The 18582-nt window shown below is 51.5% G+C and overlaps 1 protein-coding gene across 3 annotated transcripts in view; it reads left to right on the forward strand.

Annotated features, from left to right (window-relative positions):
* ZNF592 (zinc finger protein 592) overlaps positions 1-18250 on the forward strand; it is a 51742-nt gene extending 33492 nt beyond the window's left edge. For all 3 annotated transcript variants that reach the window (XM_006152843.3, XM_006152845.3, XM_006152842.3), the window contains 8 exons: positions 1-168; positions 9769-9947; positions 13609-13785; positions 14002-14161; positions 14272-14559; positions 14751-14863; positions 15474-15609; positions 16913-18250. The exon at positions 1-168 is cut by the window's left edge and continues 2044 nt beyond it. In XM_006152843.3, the coding sequence (XP_006152905.1) occupies positions 1-168; positions 9769-9947; positions 13609-13785; positions 14002-14161; positions 14272-14559; positions 14751-14863; positions 15474-15609; positions 16913-17419 (1728 nt within the window). In that variant the 3' untranslated portion in view covers positions 17420-18250. The remainder of the gene's footprint in view (positions 169-9768; positions 9948-13608; positions 13786-14001; positions 14162-14271; positions 14560-14750; positions 14864-15473; positions 15610-16912) is intronic.
* The last annotated feature ends 332 nt before the right edge of the window (positions 18251-18582 follow it).

Raw genomic sequence — 18582 nt, forward strand, 5'->3', positions numbered from 1 at the left:
CTGTCCTCGGGCAGCGCCAGCCCCCCACCTCCAGCCTTGCCGCTCTACCCAGACCCCGTGAGGCTTATCCGGTACGGAATCAAGTGTCCTGAATGTCACAAGCAGATAAGGGACTTCATGGTCCTTGCTGCACATTTCCAGAGGACGACGGAGGACACTGAGGGGCTGGTAAGCAGGCCTTCACTGCATGGGGTGCCAGGCCCCTGGCTCGCTCGGGTTCCATGACTGGGTGTGGAGACAGAAGTGCCTGGAGGTGTGGCAGTGGTGGGTTCTGGGTCTCTGCTGAGGACGTCTGGCGAGGTGGCCGGCGAGTGGCCCGCCTCTTCATGCTGTGCTCTCGGTTTACTGGGAAAGGCACTCTCCGTTACTGAGGGGAGACGGAAGATTCGCTTGTTTGGGGACAAGCCCCACGTTCCGCTCGACACCCACTCCCCAGGGCTGGGAGGGCCCTGGTCTCCACGGGACGGCCTCCTGGGTCCTGGTAGGTGTCAGTACAGTGCCGTCATGTGCTCAGGGAACTTGGGCCAGAGGCAGGTGAGTCCTTGCCCTTGTACCTAAGAACCCTGTCTTCAACCCCGTTGTCTGCTCTGCAGCAGACATGGCCGTTTTTGCAGAGTCCCTTTGAGGAAACTGCAGCAGGGCCATGATGGGAGCGAGGTGGTGGGAAGGAGAGTGAGCAGACAGCCAGGCCCTGCAGCAGAAGCCTGAGGCCTCCTTTGTCCTGCTCTCCCCACTCCAGGAGAGCGGCTGTGTTCCTCTGCTGCTTGGTTCTGGTACTTTGCGATGTTTTTTTTTCTTTCTTTTTTTTTTTTTTTTTGAGAGGTTTTTGCTGTAGGGTGCGTATGCTTGCCAGAAATAGAGACAGAGATAGAAAGTGAGAAATCACCCCCCAGAGGGATGGCCACGCTGCAATCCCTTCTCCTCCATTCTCCCCTTGGGATCTTGGACATGAACGCAAATGCGCCCGGCGTGAATTTAATCCACTGGGTCTAGGACTTGAACTGTGGTCAACTACATGGGAGACCAGTGACATAGCCATTACGCCAACTGCTGGTCCCAAGATGTTTGTTTTTTATTGAAAAGGCGTTCCAGGTTGGCCCGTCACCTAGTGGTTAAGGGAGCCAGATCCCACATGGCTGACCATGGTTTAATTCCCAGCCATGGCAGCTTGAAAAACACACTGGGCGCATGTGCATGTGTGCCCCAAATCCCAACAGGATAGAGGAATGGAGGGGAAGGGATTGCAGCGTGACCATCCCTCATGGGTGGGTACTTTCTCCCTCCCCCCTCTATCTCTGTCTCTGCCTCTCCATCTTTCTGGCAAGCACACATGCCCTCTGACTTATAAACAAAACAAAACAAAAATTTAAAAGCCGAAAAGGCATTCTCTGCTGAGAATACCCGGTACGGTGGTGGCTATCTGTGTGATGTGTTTGCAGGTCCCATGAAGGGATAATGGGGTGGGTGGCTCCAGTCTTACCTTGCAGGTGGTCCTCTTCACAGTGTAGCTAGGCCCAGCCCCTCATGTCATCCCTGCTCCAGGGCCACAGCAGAGCAACTTCTTTTACTCGAGTTCTCCAGGGGCCTGTGCACATGTTGGTGGTCCATCAGCCATGCATGTTTTCAGAGTGCCCACTACGTGGGACCCTACGCCCAGCAGGAGATGGTACCAGGAGGGTCTCCTCTCCCTCCAGGAGCCCTCAGTGGTTTAGCAGAGGCAGGCGCAGCGTCCCTGCAGCTGCAGTACAGCACAGACAACCAGGGCGAGCACAGAGTCAGCATAAAGCCATTGCACAGAGCGCCTCAGAGGTACTGCTTGTGGTGACACTTGGCATGAGGAAGGTGCTGTGGGGAGGGGACGTTTAAGTTGGGCCTGCAGAGGTGAGTCTGGAGGAGGCAGAAGGGAAGGATATTGCAGATATAGGGAATAAAGGTCCCGGAATGCATAGAGAGGGTTTGAGGAATGAGGGTTCCTGGGCCTGAGGCTGGCCACCCCTGGGAGTGTTGGGGTAGAGGCAGGAGGTTGCATTTGGTCAGCCTGTGGAGATCCTGCAGAGGTCCTGGCCCCTTTCGGTGCCATGATGTCACTGGGTGGCCTCTCCTGTTCACCTTCTCTGTGTCTATTTGCATTTTAAAAACAAGAAATCACCCACCAGACAGGATGGCCATGCTGCAATCCCTTCTGCTTTATTCTCCTCTTGGGATTTTGGGCACTTACACACACATGCCTGGGGTGAGTTTTAAGCTGCCAGGTCCGGGACTCGAACTGTGGTTAACTACATGAGAGTTCAGTGATGTAACCATTATGCCATCTGCTGGTCCCTGCATTTTCTTCTTTTTTAAAAAAAGAATTATTTTATTTTGACTTACTCTCTCTTTCTTTCTTTCTTTCTTTCATTTAATCAGAGAGGGACAGAGCGAGAGCAAGAGAGAGAAAGTGAGAAAGCAAGCCACCAGGTCCAGGACTCGAACTATGATCAGCCATGTGGGAGTCCAGTGCCTTAACCACCATGTCACCTGCCAGCCTCCCTGCATTTTCGTTGTGATGAATCACCAGAAGTGTGGTCCCTGGGCCCCTTCCCCAGAGGCTTCAGCGTCCTTGGCAGGATTGCTTTTTCTGAGTCAAATATGATGAGGAGCCTGGCAGTAGAGGTCTGATGTCTGGACCTGTGAGTTTTTCACACTGCTCTTACCCATCTTCTGAAGCTCAGTGGGCAAGGTCTGGATGTAAAATCCCAGGCTGGGCCCCTTTTCATCCTACATCTTCTCTGCCTGGCAAGAGCACTCCCCAGACAGGAAGAGAAGGGAGTCCTGAAAGAGGCTGTCAGGCTTCTCTCAACTTAGCTCAAATCCCTCACACAAGCTGCCACTGAGAGTGGCCCCTGATTCTCAGGGGAAGGGGGAAGGCTTGAGTTCCAGGCTCAGAAACCAGCCTCGATGGGTGCTGGGCTTGGGTTTCCTCATGACAGTACTCAGGCTTCTAGCCATGTGTCAAGGGCAGAGGGTAGACGGGTGGGGTGGGGTGGGGTCCACACAGAACAGGACCTGCAAAATGAGTTTTGGGACTGTTTGTCTTCTTCCTGGGAGTCTACCTCACCCTGTAGTGACCGAAGGAGTGTATTCATCGTTCTTGCCTTCAGAGCCACCTGTTTGGGGCAGGAGGTCAGCACAGAGGGCCTGTCTTTTCTTGTTAAGCATTTATTAATCCATAATCATTATCACACCTAACAATTAATAACAAATTATTGGGTCGGCAGTTGGCGTGATGGTTAAGGCGTTGGACCTCCCACATGGCCGACTGCGGTTCAAGTCCTGGACCTGGTGCCTTGCTTTTTCACTTTCCCTCTTACTCTTGCTCTCTTGCTCTCTCTGGCTCTGTCCCTCTCTGGTCAAATTAAAATAAATAAAGTTAAATAAGCCAATTCTTAGAAAAAAATTAATAACAAATTCTTAATGTTGCTTAATAATTGTTCATATTCTAATTTTCTCAAATATGTCAAGAAGTGTCTTCTCATAGTTGGAGTTATCTCATGTAAGGACCCAAACATGGCCACACATTCCATTTGTGTATGGTGTTTCTTGTCTTGCTCCATCGAGAATGCTCCTCCCACCTCCTCTCTGGATCCCCTTTTTTCCATGCCATTGACGTGTCGAAGAAACTAGGTCATCCAGGGGCCAGCAGATGATGTAGCAGATGTTGCTGGACTCCCACATGGCCAACTGTGGTTCAAGTCCCGGACCTGGTGACTTGAAACTCACGCCAGGTGTGTGTGCATGCATGCCCAAGACCCCAGGAGAATGGCGGAGAAGGGACTGTAGTGTGACCAACCCCCTGGGTGGTGATTTTTCACTTTCCCTCTCAATGTCTCTGTCTGTGAGCACATGCACCCTAAAAAGAAAAAAAAAAAAAAGTGGGTCATCTGTCCTGAAGTTTCCAGGGCAATTCTGGGTTTCACTGATCCCGTCTTCATACAAGTAATTTTTTCCTCCATACCCCATCATTTTCTGTAGACCAGAAGTTAGCAGTAAAGCCTCTGTTTGATTCAGGTTCAGGTGGTGGCGGGGGAGGGTGCCATGTTCTTCCTGCAGGAGGCGCAGCCCCTCGTACCTCACTTTTAGATCAGTGAATGGAGGTGGTGAGACTCTGACCCTTGCCTTGTAAAGTTCTCTGCCTCTCACCTAGCTAGACATTTTAGCATCTATCAATAATCAGCGTTTGAATCTAATTTCATTAAGAGTTTCAGAGAGATGTTATTTCTAATTTCATTCTTCCTTGTTTATTAGTTGTAATTCCATATAAAGTATCTTCCCTTCTTCCATGAGGGCTGTTTGGTTACTCTCAAATATAATTTATTTTGGAAAATGGAATAAATAGTTCATTTGTTTGTTTTCTCTTTTTTATTAAGAATTATTTATTGGGACCAGCAGTTAGCATAAAGGCTATGTCGCTGAACTCCCACATAGCTGACCATGGTTTGAGTCCCGGACCCGGTAGCTTAAACTCAAGCCGGGCGTGTGTGCATGTGTGTGTGCCCATGATCCTGAGAGGAGAATGGAGGAGAAGGGATCGTGGCATGGCCATCCCCTCTGGGAGGTGATTTCTTGCTTTCTATCTCTCTGTCTGTTTCTGTCTTTCTGGCGAGCGCACGCGCCCTATAGCAAAAACCTCTCCAAAAAAATTATTTATTCATTATTTTAATTTGACCAGAGAGAGACACAGAGGGAGAGAGGAAAAGTGAGAAAGCAAGCCACCAGTTCCAGGACTTGAACCCTAGTCGGCCATGTGGGAGTTACCCACACCCTCCATGCTGTCCCCCCCTAGCCATTTTTTTTTTAAAGGTTTTTGCTATAGGGTATATGTGCTTGCTGGAGAGACAGAGACAGCGAGAGGGAAAGTGAGAAATCATCCCCAGATGGGATGGCTACCCCGCAATCCTGTCTCCATTCTCCTGGAATTCTGGGCACGTATGCACTTGTGTCCAGCATACCAGGTGCAGGACTTGAACTGCAGTTGGCCACGTGGTGGTCTAGCACCTTACCCACTGCACCATCTGCTGGCCCTGCCATCTTAACCACTTTTAAGTGTACAGTTGAGTAGTGCTAAGTACCTTCACATTGTCATGCAGCTGATCTCAAAGCTGAAGCCTGTACCCATTAAACAGTTCCCTGTGTCTCTCCCCCATGGCACCCACCATTCTATTCTCTCTTTTTTTTTTGAGTTTGATTCCTGTAAGTACCTTATGTAAATAGAATCATAAAGCGTGTGTCTTTTCATATCCGGCTTATTTCACTTAGCATATGGTTAGACTATCCATGTTGTAGCATGTGTCAGGGCTTCCATTCTTTCTTTTTTCCAGAGATTGCGTGCACATGTGTGAGAGAGAAAGTGAGACCTCCCTTAACGTGGTCCGGTCATGTCACAACCCTTTTACCTCTAATTCTCAACTCCGTCACGATCCTGAGCACATTTATTTTTCAAGCCCATGGTCTGGTTTTCAAGCTCATGAAGCTGAGATTTGAACCCTGGTTGGTTGTATGGAATCTAGCTTCCTCTGCAGAGCACCTGCCTACTATACTAGGAGGCCAGTCCTGAATTTCCATTCTTTCTGAGGCTAATATTTCATTGTGTGTGTGTATGTGTATGCATGCATGCATGCGCATACACACATACCACTTTGTGTTTAGCCGTTAACCCTCTGATGAACGCTTGGGTTGCTTCCATGTTTTAGCTATTGTGAATGATGCTTCCATGAACTTGTGTGTACAAATAGATCTTTGAGACCCTGATTTCAGTTCTTTTGGGTATATACCCATAAGTGACATTGCTAAGTCATACGGTAATTCTGTGTAATTTTTTGAGGAACCGCCAGGCACATACGTGTCACCCACAGCAGCTGTACATTTTACATTCCCACCAACATTGTACAAAGACTCCAGTTTCTCTACATCCTTGACAGGACTTACTATTTTATGTTCTTTCCCGCTCTTTATTCATGATGATATGTGTTTGCACACACGTGAGTGTAAGAGAGAGAGAGAGAGACAGGCCTGCCCCCACGGGGCCTGGTCATGCAGCCATTCCTTTCCTCCAGTCTTCGATTGGTCAGATCCTGGCAATTGTCTGCATGTCTGTTTTGCTTCAGGCAGACTCTGCCAGGAATTCAAGTCACAGTCTTTGTGTGGGCCGAGCTCTCTCAAGTGACACATTACTACTGTACCATGCAGCCAGCCCTGTTTTTGTTGGTTGGTTGGTTGGTTTGATAGTAGCCATCCAAATAAGGATGAGTGATCTCCATTATTATTATTATTATTTTACATAGATTAACCCATTTATTGTAGGCTATCGATATTCCAAATGTCTATGGAGCGTCTCCTGGTCTTTCAGTTCCTTCAGTCTTCTGATGGCAGACTTCACTGTGAAGCTGAAGTGGGTGCAGGTCCAGGCACCACCGGCTACTGAGTTCATGCAGGAACCACAGCACCAGATCCCCTCAGCCCATCTCTTCATCTTAGTTCTGCCACAGAAGGAGCAAAAGTGTACTTGGCGTACTGGCTGATTTCAATTTTCTTCACCATTTTCTGGAGGGAGGCACCATTGTGGGTCCCATATTTACAGACGATGCCAACCTTCTTGATACGTTTAGCCATATTGCCACCAACTAGGTCCGAGCCCAGGGAGCGATCTCCATTATTTTTAGTGTTAGTGTCATGAAGAACTCACAGATTCTTAGGTATTCAATATGTTTATGTATTCACTCATTCTATTTTTTTAAAGAATTATTTATTTAATTTTATTTATCATTATTATTATTATTATTTAATTTCCTACAGGGCATGTGTGCTTGACAGAGAGAGAGAGGGCAGGAAAGTGAAAAAGCAAGCTGCCAAGACCGGGACTCGAACTGTGGTCAGCCATGTGGGAACCTAGCACCTCAACCACCATGCCACCTGCTGGCCCCAACCTCATTCTGTTTTTTAAACTGATGGTGTCTCGCCTTGTCACTCTCCTCCTGCCTCAGCCTCCCAGCTGGAATTATAGGCATGACCCATCACTCCTGGTTCTTTTTCACATGGGATCTTACCATGCTGTCCTGGGCACCCTGGAGCTTGTCATCCTCCTGCCTCAGCCTCACTGAGTGTCTGGGATTATAGGCACACACAAGCACACCTGGCCTTCAGGTTGAACTAGAATCACACGGGCCCTCCCACGTGGTTCCAGCCAGCAGAGCAAGCACAGTGTCAGCACTGCCACGCTATGGCTGGGCCACTTATCCTTTCTGATGCCCTATCTTTGGCCAGTGGGATCATCATCAGACTGGCTGGTATTTCCTTTAGACATGGACTTGTTAATCCTTCCTTATTTTCAGTCCCAGTGAGATGTCTTGGGCACTTTATCTAGAACAGCCTTTCTTTTAGTTTGTTTTGGTGAGGAATGGTATTTAGAGGTCAGAATCTGGACACTAGATATGCTCTATGTAATTCTCTTTGGCATTTTTGGTGGCCAGAGCTAAGAGATATGTTATTTTAAGAAAGAAGAAAACTATGAGTTTATACTGGTATTCAAGTTTAAGAGAATAGTTTTAGTTTTTTTTTTTTTTTTAGAGATTTTTGCTGCAGGGCATGTGAGTTTGCCAGAAAGACAGAGAGAGACAGAAGGCAAGAAATCACCCCCAGTGGGAGATGCAGTCCTTTCTCTTCCATTCTCTTGGGATTTTGGGCATGCACACACATGTGCCTGGCATGAATTTCAAGCTGCTAGGTCCAGGATTTGAACCGTTGTTGATTGTATGGGAGTCCAGCTACATAACCATTATGCCATCTGCTAGTTCCAATGGTAGAATTTTTATGTAACTGATTTTATCTGAAAATTCTGGTTCCCAAGGTTTTCCTACTAAATATAATTAGAAAATTATATAAACATACCTATGTCATACAGATATCAAAACTTTTTTTTTTTAATGCCAGAAAGCACATGAGAACATGAGAGGGAGGGCAGAGGAGAGCGAGAGAGAAAGCACCCCTCAACAGGGCCTAATCGCACTAAGACTTTTTTCCTCCGATTCTTGTTTTTTTTTAGAGAATTATTTTATTTGGGACCAGCAGTTAGTGTAATGGCTATGCCGCTGGACTCCCATGTAGTCGACTGTGGTTCGAGTCCCGGACCTGGTGGCTTAAACTCATGCCGGGCACGTGTGCTTGTGTGCCCAAGATCCAGAGAGGAGAATGTAGGAGAAGGGATTATGGCCTGCAGTCCCCCTGGGGGGTGATTTCTCATTTTCTGTCTCTGTCTCTCAGTCTTTTTGGTGAGCACACGTATCCTATAGCAAAAACCTCTCCCCCCCCAAAAAAAAAAGAATTATTTAACTTTATTTATTTATTTATTTAAATTTGACTGTAGATGGACAGAGCAAGAGAGAGAAAAAGTGAGAAAGCAAGCTTGAACCATGGTTGGCCATATGGGAATCCAGTGCCCTTAACCACCATGCTACCTGCCGGTCCCCTTTTGTCTCTAATTCTGAATCTTGTCATGTTTCTGGGCATATATAGACTCAGCATGAAGCCAGTGGGGCCAGGATTTGAACCCTGGTTGACCCGGTGAGATCTGGCTTCCTCTGCACACTACCTAATGCTATACCATGGAGCCCACCCAAGATCAATATTATTTATTCACTTTCCCTCTCTTTCTGTATCTCTGTCTCTCTGATGAGTACAGATGTCCTGTGGCCAAAAAAGAAAAAAAAAAGGCAAAAAGCAATAACCTCTTGGTGAGCAGTACAGGTGTCCCCTCTTCCTAAGAAGTCACTGTACAAATGGCGTGTGCAGGCTGAAGGCACAGCTTGATCCATTGCTTCCTTCTCCTACACTCTGGGCTCTGCCTAGAGCGTCAGCCAATCTGCTGCCAGGCTTATCTTTCCCTGGTTCTCCTTGGGGACTGAGAACAAAGGTGCCGTTGCCTGATCTGCTCTCATCTGTAGGTGTATTTGGTTAGCTGTGACTCAGGGACCCCCACCCCCAGAGTGGGCATACATGGCTAGGACAGTGGACACTGGCAGGGCCACCCAGTCAGTTTGCACCGAGGGCTTCTGTGTACAAACATGGCGGGCTCATTCTACTTCAGAAGCTGCTAAACCTGAGCTGAGGTGCTGAGCAGGTCGTGGTGGCAAGTGGGTGGCAAGAATCGTCTCTGCTGACCTGAGACACAGAGGCCTGGGTGTGTCTGACAATGCAGTGAGGTCTTGGAATTCTAAGTTCCTGGATCAGCATGTGGTGTGGTGCTTAAGGTGCTAGATAGACTCCCCTGTGGCCAGCCAAAGTTTGCGTCCTGAACCTGATGGCTTGCATTCTCACTTTCTCTCTGGTGAACACATGTACCTTATGCCAAATTTTAAAATAATAATAATAAATTTAATTAAAAAAATAGAAGAATTCTAAGTAATTTGAAGCGTCCAGAAAGGAAAGACTGTGTCTCTCGTAAGTCAGAGGAGAGAAACAGTCCTAGAGGTAGGAATTGGGAAAATAGGGTCGGATCTGTCTCTGGTTATAAGTTGGCAAGCAATGCTTGTTTGGGTGTCAGCATCACTAGTTCTAATGCGGTCTGGGGCTGTCACGAGTGTCCAAGGAGAGTTTGAAGAGAGTTAGTTGCGGGGTGGGGGCTGGAGCGGGAGGAGAGCTGTTCTGGCCCATGTCCTGGGAAGCCAGATAGCTCTGTGTGGAGAGCCACAGGCCCGCAGCACCTGCATGATCTGCCTTCTCGGTGTTCGTCCCTAGACTTGCCCAGTATGCCAGATGCTGCTGCCCAACCAGTGCAGCTTCTGCGCCCACCAGCGGATTCACACACACAAGTCTCCCTACTGCTGCCCAGAGTGCGGGGTCCTCTGCCGCTCTGCCTACTTCCAGACCCACGTGAAGGAGAACTGCCTGCATTACGCCCGCAAGGTGGGCTACAGGTGGGTTGCCGTCCTGGGATTGCTCGAAGGCTGGTCCTTTTCCTAGGCCAGGATTTCTTTCAGAATGAGTGAGATTTGATCTTAAGGGGCTCAGGTTCCAGCCTGATAGTACAATTTTTGTTGGTATGTGAGTGTACTATTAATGCTTCATAGAGGGGGACCAGCAGGTGGCATGGCAGTTAAGGCGCTGGACACTCCCACATGGCCAACCACAGTTCAAGTCCTGGGCCTGGTGGCTTGCTTTCTCGCTTTCTTTCTCTCTCTTTCTCTGGTCAAATTAAAATAAATGAATAAATAAATTAAATTAAAATTTAAAAATTCTTTAAAAATCTTTAAAAAATGTTTGTAGAAAACAGGAAAAGCAAGAAGGAGAAGAATAAGGGGTTACATTTCTTTTTTAGAGGTTTTTGCCTTAGGGCATGTGCATTTGCCGGGGAGAGACACAGACGGTGAGAGGGAAAGTGAGAAATCACCCCCCAGCAGGGATGACCATGCCACATCCCTTTCCCTCCGCTCTCCTCCCTGGATCTTGGGTACACATTCCCACATACCCGGCGTGATTTTCAGGCCACCCGGTCTGGGACTCTAACAGCAATCAACTATGTGGGAGTCCTTTGATGTAATTGCTATGCCATCTGCTGGTCCCAAGGAGTTGAATTAAAAAAAAAAAAAAATAGTTTTGAAGAGGAAGATTTTAGGGCTATTAGGATATATGGAACACTCTGTTATTTTGGTTTTAGAAAGTATGTAACTTCAATTCTCTCACAAAGTTATCATGTCTGGCTTATTAATCTAAAGTACTGTTTCATATTCGACATACTAATTGTAGTACTACTCCTCAGTCTTCGTTAACAGACGGAGCTGTACAAATGTCAAGCTCACACAGCTCCAGGGTCATTATTTTGGTTAACTCTTGTCAGCTTGTGAGGAGCAAAATCTGAGGATGGAAAAAATGATCAGCCTCATCGTGAAACCAAGACAACTTGTGTTTTAAACAGGTTCTCCTCTACTGTGGCAGGCATACAAACACACAGTTATTTTCAGGAAGATCAAAGTAGGGGAGAAAACTTCCTCTAGAACTCATCTATCTGTAACTTCTACACTGACCAATTTAGGTCTTTTTTATGGATTTACTACATTTGAGGGTTCCCTCCTTTATCATCTTCCTGAAAGGTAGTGGCACAAATCAGTGAAGTTTTCTGCTCTTTGGCACTTGAAGAATTTTTTTTTTGGGAGAGATTTTCACTATAGGGTACGTGCGCTCGCCAGACAGACAGAGAGAGACATAGAGACAGAAAGCGAGAAATCACCCCCCAGGGTGGATGGTCACGCCGCAATCCCTTCTCCTCCAGTCTCCTCTCGGGATCTTGGGCACGCACGCACACGCGCCCGGCGTGAGTTCTAAGCAACCGGGTCCGGGATGCGAACCGCGGTCGACTACGTGGGAGTCCAGCGACATAGCCGTTATGCTAACTGCTGGTTCCTGGCATTTGAAGAATTTTTGAGGTATCGGGTTGTTGGAAAAGTCATGACATTTTTTTCCATACGAAAAGGCGTCATGACTTTCTCATCAACTCAATAGTTCGTTTGACTTTTCTTTGTGTACTTCTTATCGTCTTTAGCACCATATTAGACACTTAGGGTGCAGAGACAATTAAGACACAGCCCTCGCCCTCCATGGGGCTGCAGTCACAAACACATCACAGGCAGTCCTCAGAGTGGTCAGCCCCGTCCGTGGGAATAGCCAGGAAGCCTTCGTAAAGGAGAGAGGAGGGTTTTGAGGTAGAAGAACCGGGGGAACACACCTGGCAAAGGTATTGGTAGGGGTGCTAGCACACACAGACCAGGTCACGGCAACGCTAAGCAGTTGTACACAGAGCGCGTGCCGTGGGGATAGAGAAGAGGTAGATGACGGTTTAGGAAGTGGATGCATCAAGCTTTGGGGGTAGCTTGCATATTGGAGTGAGGAATAGGGAAGAGAGGGATGACTTCCAGGTTTCTGGTGTGGCGTGAACATTTCCAAATGTAGTCTGGCTTCTTTTGCATGTCACAGAGCATGGAGACTCTCAGGTGCATGAGAACCAAGGTAAACCAGAAATAGAGTTATAGAAAGCCCTTACTGCAGGCCAGTAGGTGGCGCAGTGGTTAAGGTGTTAGACTCCCCACATGGCTGACCACGGTACGAGTCCCAACCCGGTAGCTTCAAACGCAAGCTGGGCACGTGTGCATGTGTGCCCAAAATCCTGCAAAGGGAATGGAGGAGAAGGGATTGCGGATCACCCCATCTTCGGGGGTGGGGGGTGATGTCTCACTTTCTGTCTCTCTGGTGAGCACACGTACTCCATAGCAAAAGTCTCTCAAAAAAAAAAAAACAAAAACAAAACACAAAACAAAGCCCTTACTGTCTTGTCACAGAAGAGCTTGGCTTGGCAGCATCTGAGGCTATATCTTTTTTCTTTCATGAGCATGAGAGAGAAGCAGAGTCAGCGTCCACAACAGGAGCCCAGTGCTGCCATCCGCCCTCAGCCTTCAGCTGACTCTGGATCACAGGCATGCCTGTGCCCAGCCTGTTCAGGGAGGTCTCCAGGCACGAACTGGAACCTTCCCACGCGGGTCAGCCCCGTAGACCCTCACATCTACCACTGTGCCACCGTCTAGTATTGTTTGGGTTTCTTTGTTTCTTTCAAGAGAGAGAAGAGAAGAGACAGACAGACAGTCATTCGTCTCCCCACCAACAGGATCTTAACACAGCCATTCACCTCAATCACAGCTAGCCCCAGATCATGGACACACATGCACTTGGCACGTTCAGGAGGGCATCTAGACATAAACCTGGAGCCTCCCCATGTAGTCCCAGGATACGACTCTTAACCCCCAGGCCACAGAGCCAGCCCAAGGCTGCTTGCTTTAATGTAGTAGTTGCGGCAAGTCTGACACCTTTTGACTATGTTTTCTGGAATGGCCGCCTCGCTTGTTCAGAACCAGCCATCTAGAAGGCACAGGTTTTTTTGGGGTTATTTATTTATTTATTTTTTTGAGAGGTTTTTGCTATAGGGTGAGTGGTGTGCACACCAGAAAGACAGAGACAGAAAGTGAGAAATCACCCCCTGGGGGGCAGATGGCCACGTTGCAATCCCTTCTCCATTCTCCTCTCGGGATCTTGGGCATGCATGCACATGCGCCTAGCGTGAGTTTAAGCCACTGGGTCCGGGGCTTGAACCATGGTCAACTACATGGGAGTCCAGCGACATAGCCATTACGCCAATAGCTGGTCCCAAGGCACAGGCTTTCTGCAGCCTCCCTCCACGATTCCTCTGCCACAAATTGACACCGGTGATGTCACTGCTGAGCCCTTCTCTTCCGTTCTGCTCTCACCAATTTCTCTTGGGTTGGCTCAGGCTTTTGGTTGCCGAGTATCTTCTGGCCGGTGTGGGGAGGGTTGGGGTTTCTGCCCCTCCTCTACCAGGCATGGCCTTGGACTTGGGTGGCCCTGGAGGGATGTGTCATACCAGACCATAGCAAGCGGGCTCTCAAGATGTGTATGTGGAGGGTGGTAAACAGGTGTGTGGAAGGGATGCCCGTTCCCACCCTCCATCCCCCTTCCAGTACAACCTCTGGGTCTAACCTCCCTCCACCACACGACCCCACCTCTGTTGTCCAGGTGCATCCACTGTGGGGTTGTCCACGTGACCTTGGCCTTGCTGAAAAGCCACATCCAGGAGCGGCACTGCCAGGTGTTCCACAAGTGTGCATTCTGCCCCATGGCCTTCAAGACTGCCAGCAGCACCGCGGACCACAGTGCCACCCAGCACCCCGCCCAGCCCCACAGACCCTCCCAGTGAGTGCGGCTCCACGCCCCCTGGGACAGAAAGGAGTGGCCTGGGTGGTGCAGGGGGTGGTGCAGGGCTGGGCAGAGAAACTGAGGCAGGGGAGTAGCCACATGGCTCAGAGTGGTGAGCCCGACCCTGGTTCAGGGAGCAGAGCCAAGGCGCAGGGCCTGTGTGCTCCTGCCGGCAGTGCCGTGGCCACCTCGCCCTGGGGCCTGTCTCCTCAGGCTCATCTACAAGTGCTCCTGTGAAATGGTGTTCAACAAGAAGAGGCACATCCAGCAGCACTTCTCCCAGAACGTCGGTAAGACGCAGGTGGGCGTCTTCAAGTGCCCCGAGTGTCCGCTGCTGTTCGTGCAGAAGCCAGAACTGATGCAGCACGTGAAGGTGAGGTACCTTGGGCAGGAGGCTGGAGAGGGGGGCACGCCTCAGGCCGGAGGTCTGACTCTGTGCACCTTTCCCCTTGCCCAGTCAGTAACCGCTCTCCCCATCCTCAGAGCACCCACGGTGTTCCCCGAAACGTGGACGAGCTGTCAAGCCTGCAGTCTTCAGCCGACACGTCCTCAAGCCGCCCTGGCTCTCGAGCTCCCCCTGAACCCCCGGCCACTCGCGTGACTGCTCGGGGCAGCTCCCTGCCCTCTGGCCGCTGGGGTAGGCCCGAAGCCCATCGTAGGGCTGAGGCCAGGCCCCGGCTGAGGAACACTGGCTGGACCTGCCAGGAGTGCCAAGAGTGGGTGCCCGACCGGGAGAGCTACGTGTCCCACATGAAGAAGAGCCATAGTCGGGTAAGTGCAGCCACACGGTCACACGTAGCCGCAGTCCCCTTACAGGGCTGAGCCCTGAGGTCGCCTGGGGCTTTGGGCAGAGTAGGCACCACAGGTCTCAAGGTCTGTGGGGCCACCCTCCTCATGTCCCATGGCACCTAAGAAGAGCTGCCCGTGGTGCTGATGCTGTGCCCCGTCACCTCCTCCCTCAGACGTTGAAGCGGTACCCATGTCGGCAGTGCGAGCAGTCCTTCCACACCCCCAACAGCCTGCGCAAACACATCCGCAACAACCACGACACAGTGAAGAAGGTCTACACCTGTGGGTGAGTCCCCGAAGGGGTAGTGAGGAGGCCACAAGTTCACTGCTCCATGGGGCTTTGCTCTGCTCTGAGGTCAGGGTCGGAGGCAAGAGGCAAGCAAGTTTCTTACTGGAAAAATGTGGTGGCTGAGGCAGAAACCAGCTCCCAGATCCCAGTGGCTCCTAGGCCCTTCCCAGCTCACCTGTTAGCTCTAGGCTACACAGCAGTCATGACGCCCTGAGGTTCCAGGGGGGTCATGTGACTGCGCACCCCGCCGGCTGAGCAGCATCGGCTGAGCAGCATCATCGCCATCTGGCCCGACTTCGGGACGTACCTCGGCCCTCACACACTGGCCACTAGCCCAGCCCCAGGCCTCTGGATGGTGACACCAGCGAGTGTAGAATGAGATGTGGCTGAGGGCCAGGTGTCAGGAGACAGGTATTCTGCCTTGTTGTTTTCTGCCACCTTGGCTGGCCGGCCGGCCAGCTGGATCTCTCTGGGGAGCACCCAGTGCCAGCACCAGCCAGCCCAAGCACACAGGCGTCTGCCAGCCTCCCTCCTGGTCTTTGTTCGCAGAGCACAGAGGCCGCCTGCAGCCTGCGAACTCACACGCCTCCCGGCCGTGCTTTTGCAGGTACTGCACAGAGGACAGCCCCAGTTTTCCTCGGCCCTCCCTCCTGGAGAGCCACATCAGCCTTATGCATGGGATCAGAAACCCCGATTTGAGCCAGTCGTCCAAAGTTAGACCTCCGGGTGGACACTCCCCTCAGGTGAGTGTGAGCTCCCCGCCCACTGGAGCCTTCTGCTTAGCAAGGCCTGGAGCTGGAGGGGCATCAGTGGGGTACAGGGAGCCTGTCTGTAGTTGTGTCCTTGGAGCCATCCGAGTGACAACTTCCCCTAGGCAGATCATCTCTATTCCTGTGTGACCCGCCTGGGCACTACACACAAGCAGAGGGCAGGGACCTGTCACTGTGACCCCTCCTGAGACGTGCACTGGGGACACTGGAGCACCTGCACATGCACCATCCTGCCCCACCGCAGCAGCCCTTGTCAGCGCAGGTGATGCTTGGCTGAGTCACCTTTCCACTCTCCCGCTAGTTAAGGAAAGGGGCAAGCTTAGCATCTGCCATCGCAGCCCCTCGCCCTCTGACCTCCTCCCTGCTCTTATCTTCGGAGAGCCCCTGGAGGGGGCGGGTGAGCATGCTTTCCCCTCCGCACTGCATGCTCCTCACAGCTCTCTGTGGGGAGGCCCCATGGAGAGCTCAGGCAGGGGTGGGAGCTCGGAGAACTGCCTGGAGATGCAGGGCGTTTTCAGAACTTCCTTGGCTATGCAGAGGGACGTGCTGGTTGGCAAAAGCCCTTGCTTGGGTAGCAGGAGCGGTGTTAGCACATTTTTTGGCAACATCTGCCCATGAATAACATGCACACCCTCCCCATTCCCCAAATGCACGTACCCTTCGATCCAGCAGTTCTGCTTCTAGGACTTCCTATGAAAGACCTTTGGTCTGGGCCACAGAGGGCGTGTTCGAGGACGCTGGCCGCAGTGCTGAGGCAGTAGCAGAGGTGGCACTCAGCTCAGTGTCTGCCAGTCGGGACTGTTCATCCCCACAATGGGCCGGGGTGCCGCCACCGCAAGAATGCAGCCTCTGTGTAAGCGTCACAGAGACCAGCCCCAGTGCGGAGCGTTAGGTAAAGAAGCAGGTCACGGAAGAGAAGGGTGCAGGGCACACTGGCATTTGGTGCAAGGCCATGGTTTTGTTTTGCATAGGTGTGAGATGTCTCTCGGAGACACACAGCCAGGTAACAGGGTGTCCCTTTGGAGAGCAGGCCTGGGGACTGGGTAGGAAAGACTTTATCTTCCCTTTACCTTCCCTCTCGTCACAGTGTCATGCCACATGCATATGTTGCTTCAAAAACAAGGAACCAGAACAAATCAAACCTCAGCCTGCTTTAGGCCCGGGGTGACCCTGGCCTGGGGATGCCTTCTTTGAGTCCGTGGGTGACATTGGTCACGGCTGGCGGCTGGTATCCAGGACTCAGCCTGGACTCTGCTCACGCTGTCTCTCCTTTCAGGTGAACCATCTGAAAAGACCAATCAGCGGAGTGGGGGACACTCCAGGCACCAGCAATGGCGTGGCTGTCTCTTCCACCAAAAGGCACAAGTCCCTCTTCCAGTGTGCAAAATGTAGCTTTGCCACGGATTCGGGGCTGGAGTTCCAGAGCCACATACCTCAGCACCAGGCGGACAGCTCCACAGCCCAGTGTCTCCTCTGTGGCTTGTGCTACACCTCCGCCAGCTCCCTCAGCCGCCACCTCTTCATTGTCCACAAGGTGAAGGACCAGGAGGAGGAAGAGGCAGCAGCAGAGGAAGCAGAGCCCGAGGAGGGCTCCGGGGAGGAGGCATCCATGGAGACTAGAGAGAATGGATTGGGAGAGTGTGCCAGGGAGCCTTTGCCGGCCGACCCGCAGGCGAGGAGATCACTGGGCCTGGCCCCCAAGGAGGACGGTGCCCACGGTGCTCAGAGTCGACCACAGGCGTCTCAGGACCAGGACAGCCATGCACTGTCTCCTCAGGTGTGACCGGAGGCTTTGCGGCGTGTGCGATCGGGGCGGCGCCATGGCGTCTTCCACCTGTCGTGTGGCCCGTGGAAACGAGCTGCGGTGTGAGCGTGGCTGGCCGTGCCCTGGAGCAGTGTCAGTCCTGAGCTGCAGGTGCCAGGCCCCCCAGCCCCAGGAGATGTGGGTCAGCCCTCACAGCGCTGAATTAGCTTCTGTTATTTATGGCTTCGTGCTGCTTCTCGGTCCCCAGCTCTTGTCTGTGTCCTTCCAACCCCGGTGCTGTTCACTCAGCTTGAAAACCCTCAGTGGCCGTGCCCTCCTGGGAGGTCCCCTGCTCGCTGCCTTTAGCCAGGGGCCTCTTGGTTTTCTGCCTGCAGACACCCACTCTCCTCCTGGCCTCCAGAGCCTGAGAGGGAAGGGATGTGGGTGTGTCAGTGCCTCTGGAGAGCTCTGCCCAGCTGGGCTCGGCCAGGGCCCGTGGTCACCTTGCCCTGCCTTCTTGCCTTCTCTGATTCTTTTTCTTCCCAGTAGTCCCGAGAACTAATTGTCACCCTGGCTTATTGTCTCTGGGGGTGGGCACACTGCCGTTTGGCACCCGGGGGAGGCAGAAAGTGTGGCAAAGGTAGGCGGGTACAGGGGGCCAGACCCCTCCCGAAGGTGCGTCGGGGGCTTTGTTCTGCGGCTGTCTGCCTTCCCGGCAGTGGGGTCAGGGCACACAGATGTTGGGATATCTGTACTCTTGCTCCCGTGCCATTAGAGAGGCTGCTGCCCAGGCAGGCCAGCCCCTCCTCCTCTTGGCTACACTCATGTTGCTCCGACTATATTTCAAATAAAAAGTCTTCTTATCACGTGGGCAGGCTCTTGTGTTCCTCCTCAAGTGAGCCTGGCCCTCCCTGCTCCAGCGAAGGCTTTTCCAGGCTTCCCTGCGGGAGAGTGATGCTCCTGCTGGCCGAGGAAGGGCCTCTCCAGATCCTGGAGCTTAGGGTTGGGATAGCAGGATCCCTTAGTGCTTGGTTCTCTAGACACCTGGCGGGGCTGGGGCAGGGTCTCAGTACCCACTGAGCTCTCCCCTGGGCTGGTGGCATTGGCTTTAGGGTCTCTTCGAATTTTCTGGGCACCTTCATCTTTCCTATAAATGTTTTTTTACCCTCAGAGAAATCTTTCCTGGTAAGGGACCAGGAAAA

Source organism: Tupaia chinensis, unplaced genomic scaffold, assembly GCF_000334495.1.
Source record: "Tupaia chinensis unplaced genomic scaffold, TupChi_1.0 Scaffold000359_1, whole genome shotgun sequence".
Taxonomy (NCBI): domain Eukaryota; kingdom Metazoa; phylum Chordata; class Mammalia; order Scandentia; family Tupaiidae; genus Tupaia; species Tupaia belangeri.